Source organism: Sinohyriopsis cumingii, chromosome 4 (assembly GCF_028554795.1).
Source record: "Sinohyriopsis cumingii isolate HCF-2022 chromosome 4, ASM2855479v2, whole genome shotgun sequence".
In the NCBI taxonomy this organism is placed as follows: Eukaryota; Metazoa; Mollusca; class Bivalvia; order Unionida; family Unionidae; genus Sinohyriopsis; species Sinohyriopsis cumingii.
Window position 1 is genome coordinate 117743306 of NC_142964.1, and position 13738 is coordinate 117757043.

General features: G+C 35.9%; 1 protein-coding gene across 3 annotated transcripts in view; it reads right to left on the bottom strand.

Moving 5' to 3' along the window:
- The window catches only part of LOC149801965 (alpha-1-macroglobulin-like), a 251727-nt gene that overhangs the window by 130125 nt on the left and 107864 nt on the right, over positions 1 to 13738 (bottom strand). For all 3 annotated transcript variants that reach the window (XR_016420765.1, XM_089956363.1, XM_089956364.1), the window contains one exon: positions 7994 to 8087. Coding sequence is in view for 2 of the 3 variants with exons in the window: in XM_089956363.1 (XP_089812489.1) it covers positions 7994 to 8087 (94 nt within the window). In the remaining variant the exon portion in view is untranslated. The remainder of the gene's footprint in view (positions 1 to 7993; positions 8088 to 13738) is intronic.

Sequence of the window (13738 nt, forward strand, 5' to 3'; positions counted from 1 at the left end):
TTATACCACCATTAGATCTCTTGCCTTGGAGTAGCTCTCCATAGAAGACCTTCTTAGGTAGGCGTTCTACTGGCATGCGGACAACATGGTCACTTTTGTTGCATCTGCCTGGCAGCAAAGATCATGTAAATGGTTCCGCTCTCCTTTCTGAAGCCACAATGACTTTCTGGCAGTAGGCCATGATCAAGGTGTTCTGTGAGTCTGTTTAGCAGTAGCCTGGTGAGGACCTTGCCTGCGATGCAGAGTAGAATATCCATGTGATCATGTGATCAAGGCAGGCAGGTACTCAAGCGAAGGCAAAGATATAAGATACTAAGCTGGAGCATGAGATAACTTAGGCCCCTCAATGAAAAAGTCAAACTTTGAGGGCTTTATGTTATGTACTGTTTCAATGCACTACTTTACAGCATCATCTCCAAAAGAAAGTTAGAATATACCTTAAACCAGACCAGAAAGATTATCAAGTGGCTGTATATACAAAATCTCAATAACAAGCCTTTTATATTACCTATCTCATCCTATACATTTGAGAACAAAAAAACTGAAAAAAGCACACTGAGCTCTTGCATAGCTAAACAATGACCTCTCATCAGAAAGAATAATAAAAAATATAATCTCTAAATATTTGCTGACTGGTGCAGGGCCCTGGCGAGCCCATGGCACAGGCCATTTTTTTTGGCCATGAGAAGCATACAAGAATGTGGCACTATGAAATACTGATGAGCCCATGCCATATATAATGGAAATTGGACTGGCAGTCTTGGGACAATGAACACAATCTTGTTCTGTATACCCCATTACAACACAATCTTGTTCTAACCACCCCAATAAAATCCAGTCTTCCTCTGTACATCCCATTATAGCACAATTTTGTCCTGTACACCCTATTATAACACAATCCTATTATGTACACCCTATTATAGCACAATCTTATTCTGTACACCCTATTATAACACAATCATGTTCTGTACACACTATTATAACACAATCTTGTTCTGTACATCCTATTATAGCAGTTTTGTTATGTACACTCTATTATAACACAATCTTTATCTGTACTCCACATTATAACACAATCTTGTTCTGTACACCCTATTACCCTATTATAACATTCTTGTTCTGTATACCCCATACAGAACAATCTTGTTCTAACCACTGCAATATAGCCCAATTTTGCTCTGTACAACCATTATACCCAAACCAAAATGCATCCTTGCTGAAAGCTTGTGGCAAGCTTGCGGTAAGCTTGCGATAAGCTAGTTTGATGTTTATAAGCTAACATGGATGCTTGCGCAAGCTTGTACAAGCTTTCTTGTTTGCTTCAGAAATTAAAACTAGCTTGCACAAGCTTTCTTGTTTGTTTCATAAAGTAAAACTAGCTTGTGCAAGCTTACTTGTTTTCTTCAGAAAGTAAAATTAGCTTGCACAAGCTTGTTTTCTTCAGAAAGTAAAACTAGCTTGCGCAAGCTTTCTTGTATGTTTCAGAAAGTAAATTTAAACTAGCTTGCAACAAGTTATATATATATATATATATATATATATATATATATATATATATATCCACTGCTTGTGAAAGTTTGAGACCATGTATCCAAGTAGCAGGCACCATCATTGTCACGCCCCTACGAAAACAAATTCATGACTTGATGAACAATCATGAAGTGTTCATGAAAGTTCCTCAACTAAGTTCATGAACTTCAAGAATTTTGATGAATCATGTACTTGAAGTTCATGAACACACTGATGAATTTTCATGAACTATTATAATATCTTTGAAGTTCCTGAAATGTCATGAACTAATGGTTCATGAACAATTCAAGTACTTTGATGCAATACCATGGTATTTCTTAAAAAAATGTATATTAAATATCTATATCATTATATTCATAAAATGTTCATGAAAATTTATCATACAAACTTCTCACAATATTAGTGAAATTTAAATAAAGGTGAATTTTTTCTTCTTTTTTAAAATTATATACTGTATAAATGTTCATACAGATCTTTAATTCAATACTAGTGTACTTAACCTGAGTATTTCTGGATTAATATGGGAAAATATTTTCTGACCAGCATCAACAAAATGTATTTGCTTTAAAAAGCTTTCAATGACTTTGTCCTAACGTTTTTTTTTCTTCTCTCCATTACTGTTATAAACTGCATATTCTATTGACTTAGTCACTGGTTGCCAATTTGCAGTAAAAACCGAAATATATTAACAACGATTATCCTGATTGGATGACTATGAAAAAAGACGTGACATGATTGGTTAATATACGTGCGCGATTTCAACAGTTAAGCTTCCTCAGAAACCAAAGATCATGCAGATGGTTAGGCAAAAACCTCGAACAAAAACCGTGGACTCCATGGAATGGACAGATGAGAATATTTTCAATATCATTTTTTTAAAGTAAGTAGAAGTGCAGAGAAGCGATTTTGAAGAATATGAAGGAAATGATTTGGTGAGAGCAAAATTAGGCGGAAAAGCGTACCAAGCCTGGATGACCAAAATTACGGTTAGTATCTTTTTCTTGGTCATTCGTGATTATTTCAGTAGAAGTTATATGGATATTTTATTGGTTTATATGTCATCATATTATTTATAACCAAGCTAATGACACGATTTTGTTCAGACCTAATTTAAACTTGCTCATCGAAGTTTTGAAAATCACTAAACATCACCCCCACCCCCCAGTTCTCGATATCAGACGTGGTACGATATCAATAGGAGTTGAGATGTTCGAGATTGTTTTCTTTTACAAGACATCACTATTTCTATAATCTGATGTAATTTGGTAATTTAAAAAAAAAAAAAACCTTAAGAAAATAGTTAATGCGTGAAACTGTTCACAATAAAAGTGCAAATAACAACGTGATGAAACCGGAAGCAGCTATACGCAACATGCCGAGTCGGAGTGGATGCATTAGTGACATACTAAGGACCTATACCACACAAGTCTGGCGTTTTATCAATAAAAAATGGCGAAAATATTTGAAAGCATGAAATAACCATTATCTGTAATATATACGCTTATTTAGTGTAACGATGTTGTCAAAAAAATTGTCATATTTTACTGAATAAAACATCCGTCTCCTGTGACTATACCTATGGCTAGACAGATTCAATTAATATAAAACAGTGACAAAATTCTGCAATAATATAAATGCTCAGTATTATGTGTAAGGGATTAAATCATTTTTGAGTTGGATCATATTATTCCAGTAAGTAAAGTGGGGTACAATGATAATGTGCTAAAAGCTAAAAACAATGTTGATTAGAGATTATCTTTAACTAACTTTACCTTTTTTTCAGACCAGACAGCAGAAAAGTAAAATTGTCAGAGGATGAAGTTTATAGGTTAAGGAGGAAAATTTGAAAACTGGAGGATCCAAGATGGAAGAGACATTAAATTGTGACTGCTGCAACAATGTTAAAGATCCAAACAGTAATCGGATGGAACAGCTTAAGTTGCAGAAGGAGACATTCAGTAGTGACAGTGGACAGGATTTGATTAAATTATAGACCCTGAACGTCTTCACAAAAGAGTTATCAGACAGGCCAGTCTCTGGAAGAAGATTGGTCAGGAGAAACCCCAGCTGAAAGACAGCCCCATGACGATGAAATATGCTTCAACAGTTGATTGCAGGCAACTGCCCCAATATCTCTTGAACATTTTTCAAAGAAAAATTACAGAACATACAAAAAGTGTTGCTAAGGGTTAAAAAAAAAAGAATATCACTTGTCAGTTTAAATTTATCTGAAATCAAATACAGTTTTTAAGATAGTATGTTGCATTTTATACTGTATTAACCCCATCCCCCATCTAAGGTTATTGTATGATTCAGGATGAAATAGGTATTTGTGACTTGTCAGGTAATCATATTTTGTTTTATAGGCACTGTTCATGAAGTCATGAATCATTGAGAAACTTTGTTCATCATAGTTCATGAATATGTTCATGCACTTGTTCATGAATGATGATGATCCAATTTGTGGACTCTTTTCAGCTCATGCACATTCTAGAATAATTCATAAACCTTTTGATGAACTTTCATGAATGGTTCTTGAACCAAGTTCATGAACAGTTCATTCATTATTCATGATCATTTCATAGAGGCATGACACTTGCAGCTAGGGGAACACATAAAGCTTCTGCAGCCTTGGGTAAGCTTGCAGTGAATGAATAAACTTGAACAATGGAATTAAACTTAATGTTTTGGCGGAACAGATTTGTTTTCCACTGCATTGCAACTAAAAGATTACATTATTTAATCATTAAATATGCAGATTACTTCATTGGAATGAAGTAAAACTTTGCAATATATTATGATAATATGGTCCACCAGGAGCAGTTGAGTCTAAAATGCATTTTTGGACAGGGGCCTTCGGACTCCCAGACCCCCCTTTCACATTTTCAGGGGTTTTTTCGGAAGGGGGGAAAACACAATAATGTCTGATTTTTGAAAGCCCAGATGCTTGTAGCAAGAAATCTCTGCAAGCTTGCAACAAGCTAGTAACAAGCTTGCGCAAGCTTGTGTATACTTATTGTACTTGGTAAATAAATAACAAGCTTGTGCATGCTTGTACAAGCTTGCACATGCTTGTGCAAGCTTAAGCTTTCGCAAGCTTGTGCATGCTTATGACACTTTTATTAAATAAGCTTGCTGCAATGTTCCAGATACAAGCTTGCCGCAAGCTTTATAAATAAACTTGTGGCAAGCTTGCTGCAAGCTTTAAAACAAGCTTGCAATTTTGGTTTGGGTAGTGCAATTTTGTTCTATCAACCCTATTATAACACAATCTTGTTCTGTACACCCTATGATAACAAAATTGTGTTCTGTACACCCTATGATATCACAATTTTGTTCTGTACACCCCATTATAAGTCTTATTCCATACTCCCTATTATAACAATCTTGTTCTGTACACCCAATTATAACAAAATCTTGTTCTGTACACCCTATTATAACACTATCTTGTTATGTACACCCTATTATAACACAATCTTGTAATGTACTCCCCATTATAACACAATCTTATTCAGTACACCTCAATTAAAATGGGCTTGTTCATTATATCCCATTATAATATAATCTTGTTCTGTATACCCTATTATATTATTCAATATATATCACTATAACAATCTTCTTCAGCATGTTCCATTACAATAAAACTTTATTCTGTATACCCCATTATAACACAATCCTGTTTAGTATATCCCTTCATAACATAATTTTGTGTAATATATCTGATTATAATATCATCTTGTTTAGTATATCCCTTTATAATACAATCTTGTTTACTACATCTGATTATAATACAATCTTCTTTAGCATATCACATTATAATACAATCTTGTTTACTACAGTAGTCCCCCTCTTGAACGGCCCCCCTGACCAGTGGCCACCCGCTCCTTACGGCCAGAATCCGTTGGCACCGACGAGTTTGTGTTCAAAAGTACCCCTCGCGAAAGGCCACCCGGCTAACGTGACCAGCGGCCAGCATATTAGTGCAAAATTATAAAATTTACCCCTCACAAGCGGCCGCATTTTATTTGAATATGTATCCAGAACCAGTATTGTATTCATAACGTGTGTTAAGTAATCCGATTTCTGTTTCCCGATGTCAGGTTTTCGTTACTGAAAGAAGTGTTGAGTAAAGTACATTTACCACTAAGGTTAATATTATATCATTTAAGCCTCACGAGAAACCAAATTTATTCCATAAAAACCGAGAAAGACTCAAATTTTAATCCATACAAAAGGGTATGTACATGTAATCCAATTAGCCTTACTGCTGTGTTATCATATGATGTCCGGTTTAGTCACTCTGATAATTGTTAAGAATACAATTATCGAACAGTAGTAACAGATGAGAAGTGGCAGTATCGATGTACAATACCCAAGTCAGCAGGAAAATGGTTTAATAGCCTTTATGGCTTCCCTTAGTAAGATGTTGAGCTTGTTCACTTTGGTAATCAGTGGCTATTACTACTGACAATAATTGTCAAAATTACGAATCCTAGCGGCCGCGAGGTCAAATCTGTGTGATGTTAATGGTACATATCGAAGCCGTTTTGGCTTCTCTCACCTAGTTTCAAGAAATGTATAAAAACAATAGGGTACCAGACTGCGACTAACAAATCCCGTGACAAGATCACTTCCTTTAAAAACACACAGCAATTTGTTTAGATGCATACAAAGTTGTTTTGTCAGTATTGTAGTTGGCAACATGAATAACTTAATGCAAAAGGATCAACTTGTCATCGAGGAAAATAAAAATTCTCAGTTTAGAGGAGAACGTGAAAGTAATTCAACTGATGGGGGGGGGGGTTCGTCGAGGATCCTTGCAGAAAACTAACGTCAGGAAGACTCGGATAAACAATATAGTGAAAGACAATGAAACAATTCTGCAGAAGTGGAAAGGTGAAATGGACGGAGAAAGGAAGATTGTTTGAGCCAGGAGACGTTTGTATCCTGATTTGAAAGACAAGAAAAAGCAAAAATTTTGTCAGTTGAACTGGGATATGACAACTTTACCACAAGTAACTGATGGTTGCACAGATTTCAAGTGCGACACAATATCAAGTGTTCTGTCATTAGCGGCAAATCAGCTGATGTTAATAATGAAGTTGTCGAAGATTGGAACAAAAGACTAAACGATATATGCAGGGGATATGACAGCAAGGATATTTTTAATGTGATGAGACTGGTTTGTTTTTTAGACTGTTACCAACAAAGTGACGTGATGTGAACTGTAACATAATTAAAAAGACAGTTTTAAAACTGTATCAATGGTTATTCATAGCATTCTTTTGCAAATGATGACAAAGTTTGTTTTACATTTATTTCACATCATGCATGTGATTTTTTAATTAAAATATAAAATATTTAAAATTAAATATACTTGTGACTTTTTTCATATGTATTTACTATTCGCATTTGTCATCCCCCTCTAGAAAGGCCACCCGCATTATAAGACCACTTCCCTGCTGCATTAGGGGTGGCCTTATAAGAGGGGGACTACTGTATATCCATCATAAAACTCTTATTTAGAATATCCCATTATAACACAATCGTGATAATCATATCCCATTATAACACAATCCTGTTTAATATATCCCATTATAATACAATCTTGTTTAGTATATCTCATTCTAACACAATCTTGTTTAGCATATCCCATTATAACAGTCTTGCTTAGTATATCCCATTATAACACAATATTGTTTAGTATATCCCTTTATAACACAATCTTGAACAGTATGTCTGATTATAATATAATCTTGTTTTATTAGCATATCCCTTTATAAAATAATCTTCTTTAGTATATCTGATTCTAATGCAATCTTGTTTAGTATATCCCATTACAACACAATCTTGTTCATAATATCCCATTATAACACAATCTTGTTCATAATATCCCATTATAACACAATAATGTTTATAATATCACATTATAACACAAGCTGTACATTATATCCCATTGTAACACAATCTGTACATTATACCCCCATTATAACACTATCATGTTCATAATATCCCATTATAACACAATCATATTCATTATATCCCATTATAACAGTCACGTTCATTATATCCCATTATAACACAATCATGTTCATAATATCCCATTATAACACAATCATGTTCATTATATCACATTATAACACAATCTTGTTCATAATATCCCATTATAACACAAGCGGTACATTATATCCCATTATAACACAATCTGTACATTATACCCCCATTATAACACAATCGTGTTCATAATATCCGATTATAACATAATCTGTACATTATGCCCCCATTATAACACAATCGTGTTCATAATATCCCATTATAACACAATCTGTATATTATATCTCATTATAACACAATCTTGTTCTGTACACCACGTTTTAATGAAATTTGCCAACTGCATAGTACCGAAATATAATGTGGCCTCGTTTATAACATGGCAAACTTGCCTGGCACATGACTATCTTACCATTAGTATTCTTCTTCTTACAGTATTTGTCATCATCAAAACAGTAGATATATTTATGACCACCAGTCTGCACTTTCTTTACTTCATCAAGGACCTAATTTAGGGAGAAAAATGAGTTTAGTAAACTGATTTACAAGAAAATACATTTCACTCAGATAAAAAAATCAATAAATCTATGCATACAGCAGAAGTACACACCATACGGCCCATAGGCCACATGCAGTTCATTAACACATATTGTGCAGCTCATAACCGATGTCAGTACTCAACACACATACATTAATGCTATTATTATAGACATAAAACCATCGCAGTGTGACCTGGTTAGTTAAAATCATTATCGATTATGGCCAATGTAAACATTCAAGTTGTGCACCACTGCCAAGTCGTATCTGCCATAACATTATGTGTCACATAAAAAACATATTTTCACCCACAACTTCCAACACAACCGATTTCAGTCTGCTGAGCTACAACAACAAAAAAAGAGATACCTTTCTTGACACTACAATATATGCCTCTAACCTATATAAACACTACAATATATGCCTCTAACCTGTATAAACAGTAAACAGTCTTGCTTAATGGTCATGAAAAACTATTACCTCAAGGCAGTTTACACAGTCAACATATTCTGCTCAAGAATAATCAAATCCCCTTACTCAGATCACTTAACTTACTCACAATAGCCAGGGTGATGACGCTTCAGCCATCTTCATTAAAAATTACTTCATAGATCAGGCTCTACGGAAATGATCCTATAAAGTGTGATTTTATGGTAGTTGGAGTAGTGTGAAAGTGTGATCCATTTTTGAAGTCCCTAGAAAAGAAATAGAAAGGGACGAGCAAACAATGTAGTCTTGACTCTTTGTGCCTCCAACAAGGTCAAATGACAAATAGGGTCATATGACAACAAGAGAATCCTCCTTCCGCAAGCTGAAAGAGGCTGCCATTAGAAAGGTTGGCATGTGAGGCTATGGTAACCATAGACCTAACCTTTTATTTCAAGGTCTCCAGTGTTTTAACTGGAAGGTAAGCATATGTCCCTAAGAAGATACCCACTTGTTTTACTCAGGCATCCAAAGTGGAATGTTTAAGGGACCAGGAAGTGGTGTGAACCTACACTAAAGGTCTCAATGTAGAAGGGGACAGACAACCCCTTATGCTGTTTAGCAAACTTCTTGTACTTACTAAACCTTTGGGAATGTACTTAGAAAAGCTGAATAAGGAAGCAACAACAGCTCTCCAAGCTGAATAATTTTAGTGTCCTCAGAACCTGAAGACTTTGGGCACATATCCTGAAGTAAAGATGGAAAACTACATTAACTAATCAACCAATGGAATGAGGCATATGAGAATCAATGAGGACTGGCAGGATGTCTCCATTCTTCTCTCACTCTTGTGAGGCAGGACTTTGTGACCCAATGTTGTTGGGAGACATTTTGGGAAAGGGAACAAAACCCATGACTCCTCACACTAAGCAACAGGACTGTTCCTAATGGCAGACTCTCCTGGGATGTTTGGGGAAGTTCTGCCCCCTTCCTTCTTTTCGACTCTACTTCCTAAGTTTGCAATGACATCACATGGACTGTAGCATCGATCTCTCTACCGTGGTGCCAAGGCTCTGATGTCCATGGCAGCATACTGGAGAAGGACCAATCACTTCCTCATGGTGGAAGGCTCCATATTCCTTAGATATTTAGTGGGATTTTAGGAAAAGGGATGGCCAAGTGATCTCCTTCTTTAGTATAGCATCTGTATGCACTTATAAATCCTAAAGGTTTCAGATACTGAATAGGTGCTGCTTCTCCCTCACGGGTGAGGTGAAGGGTCCCACTGCCCTAAAAGACTGAAGATGGTGCTGCTCTTCCCTTCTGCAAGGGGCACAACTCACTCTCTGCACTGCGTGATTGGAGATGGCACTGCTCCTCCCTCACATGAGGGTGCAGCTCATTCTCTAACCACTTATTCCCTCACTATGAAGGGACCTCGTGGGCCTTGTGTATTCTGAAAAGTCTTTAACACTTCTACTCTTAGAATTGCGGGACTCAGCAACGGAAAATTTACTTCCTCCTTTTTATCTGTATTTTCAGCAAAGTCCTAAGCCTAATCTCACCACAGCCTGCAACAAGGACAACCATCAAAATGTCCTTGTACAATTCCAACAAGCAAGGCAGGTAGGGAGGGTATGCCAGTGAACCTTTTGTGCCCACAACTCCTCAAACTTTGCTTAGGCATTGCTGCAACAGAAAACTCTGAAAACATGAAAAAAACTTTTATTAAGTACCATGCAAGAGTATTTGAATGGAACAAAGTCCATGCAATTTAAACAACAAAGCCTTACCTTAGGAGATGTATTCTCAATTAACTGAATTGAAACCACCAAAAAAGTGGTTTTCATCAAAATAAAGTCAGCAAAAAAATAATACAACAACCACAAACATGATGTTTTTAATTGCAATGATATCAGCATTGCTGTATACGAAGTTTTTGGAGAAGACTAAATGGGAACACACATAGATAGGCACAATGCTAATAATAAAATAATAATAAAAAGGAATACTATCCAGTACTGATTTTTATGAATGAAAGATATTCAGTCACTATACAAACAAATATAAAGTAAGAACTGGTGTGCAACATTCTTCCACAGAATAAAAATACCAAATGTCTGATTTAATGGAATATAAACTCAGACGGAATTGAGATGATACCAAAGACAAAACTGGAAAAGACAGGGATAACAAAACACCTGCTAGAGCCAGAAAAAGGAATAAAATAATTCTCACAATAAATGGTACCTGGGCACCATTCGGTCTGTGTGTGCATGTAACCTAAATGCAAGGTTATAAAAAAGGTCATTAATGAGAGATCAAGAGAGAGAGAGAGAGAATTCCAAACAGGAATAATATTTGAACTGAGGGTACTTTCACACTGTAATGACAATGCACATAATAAAAATGCTCCATTTGCTATGCATGACTTGAAGCAAAGGCAATTTTCTTCAAAGTGCAATTTATGGTGTTGTAATGATGGCAGCTACTGAAAAAGAATGAGAGCTAGTGTATATGCGCTAGATTCATTGTTTCACTTCAAAATCTTTCTCAAGATCACCAAAGGTGGGGGATGAATTCTCATCACAAGGTCACTGGCATTTTCTTCCAGGAAAGAGTAGGCTATACAACATTACCAGGTAAGTATTACTGATATTAAAACTCAATTGGCTGACAATAGCAATGGTGATATTATTTTAAATTCTTTGTGGAAGAACTCATTAGTCTAACTTGAATGCATAAAGTTCACAAAGTTAAACAATCCATCTGAATTTCAGTATGTTAAAGCAACAAACGGTATAATTACTCTTTGTTGCCATAAATTATGATGCTTACGCCTTCTTTAATAAACATTAGTTGGTATTTTGCGAACATCACTCCCCCTTAGTTGGATTTTAAGGCAATTCGGAATAGAATGGAAGTGTGATCCACTTCTGAAATGCAGCTGTGATTCAGGGAAGGATATTTGAACCATAGTCAAAGCGAGCAGAGCCAAATTTAAATTTTTGAACTCACTGATGGAGTTTGAATTCAGGTGGCAAAGCAGCAAGAGAGAAGATTTTATTATTTGTACATACTGAAAACACCATATTAAGATTAGACATTCTGTCAGCATAGTAACACCACCCAGCATCAGGACAAAACATGAATGCAGAGCTCAGTCCCGAAAGTAAATGACTAGTGTGTCCATTGCATGTCTGCAATTCCCTCATGGCAATATAGATGGATACATTAAGGTAACTTTAGATGCCAAGAAAATTTTGTGTAGTTGAATTTAATGTCTGTATGGTTGTGATTATGAGCGTGTATACATATACATGTTTCTATTGTGATATTTGATAATGCTAAGGGACAGACAGATTAATTTTGGGTGAGGCTTGGCTTTTGGGGGTACAAAATTTCCAGCACCCAAATATATTTTTGCTCTGATTTGTAGAAACTTGAGAGCTAAGCTAGTTGCTTTGCATTTATCTGCACAGTGGCCCACAAAGCTGCAAGCCATACCTTGTCAAAAGCCTTCTTAAAGTCAATGAAGACAGGATAGAGGTCCTGTTGATGCTGCAGATACTTTTCACATAGGATTCTAAGGCTGAAGATGTCTTCAATAGTGATATGTCTTGCTATGGAAGCAGCCTGTTCTTCAGCAATTATTTGCTCTGCTTGCGGTTTCAGTCTATTGATGATGATCTTAAGCTCAACCTTGCTTGAATGGCTGATGAGGCTGACTGTTTGGTAGTTTTGGCAGATTCCCTTTCTTAGGAAGAGTGATGATCATACACTGAGTTCATGCGGTGGGCCATTCTTCTCAGGATTAGTATCATAAATGGAAATGGCTTGCTCTCCCATCATAGCTACTTCAAAGCTTTTCTTACATATAGAGCAAAATGCTTTGTGTTCATTTCCTCTGAGAACTTTGTTTCACCATGTTTTATCAGACCTTGCAAATTGGGCTTTAAAAGGGTAGACATAGCTTGAGTGATAGAAGTCCAATTGATTCAAGAAAGTGTTGAATTACATATTTATGGATCAACTCAGGAAGTCTAATAACATTCCAACAACTTTAAAACTGACAAAATCTGCACCATTCTACAAACGTCGGGTTTAAAAGTTACTACCCTTTGTTCCCTTACTGAGAAGACAATTGGTAGGTACCATCAAGCCGAATGACAAACTCCAATATTTTAAATCAAGAGTTAGTTCATGGAATGAAAATAAAACATGATAAAGATAAAAGTGAATTCCCTCAAAATTCAGAAACCTTTCAACAATAAATCATTGTTTTAATGAACTTTCATGAACTTGAAGCGGCCACCTGACACATGACAAACTTCAATGGTAAGATGTGCAACAAGTTAACCTCCCATTATAATCATTAACTTGGTTAACAGATTCCATACCTATTTGGTATAATGTTTGTTTGATAATTGCAGAGATCTGAACATTTACCATTTGGTCAAAATATTTAAGAAAAGCAACAGGTGTAAATTCATTCGCTGACAGTAAAGGATAAGTTAGGTGAACCGCAAACATGCAGATGTAAGGAAATAAGATAAACTTTTTTGCATTGCTGTCACTTATGTAAAGCTTGAGAATTTGCCCAGTTCATCAGTGGCAAGATATGTCAATGACAGGCCTAGTGGTAGGTATAGAGCATTCAAAATCATAAGATTGTAGAATTGAGTCCAGCCTCAACTCCTATGTGCTCCAGCAAGGTTTTAATCTCACCTGTTCTGATCTGCCCAGCTGTAAATAGGTACAAACATCTATTGAGAGTTAACCTACAAAGGACTGTGGTCTAATTCAGAAGACATTAAACACTTAGCTGCTTCTCATCATGATAAATGGGATGAGATCTCATCCACAGGTGCTCGACGCGAGCTTGATGTTAAGAAAAAAAACAATCTTCTAAAGGAAAAAATCATACAGAGTGACAAAAATACCTTAGATTACCCCCATGACCTGTTCTGACATAGGACCCTCTCTATCATAATATATGAGAGAAGATACGGAACTTCCAAATACTTCGCTCCACCCATGACCCACGATTTCCTTCTGCTATTTCCGTGTACATGAAAAAACCGGTGACAAGAGTTATATGGACAATGTTTTAAACTCTATTGTGCATCCCTTCTTGAATTACAGAACAGTGGTAGATGCAAAATTAAGTTTTTTACTTACCATCAACTCGATT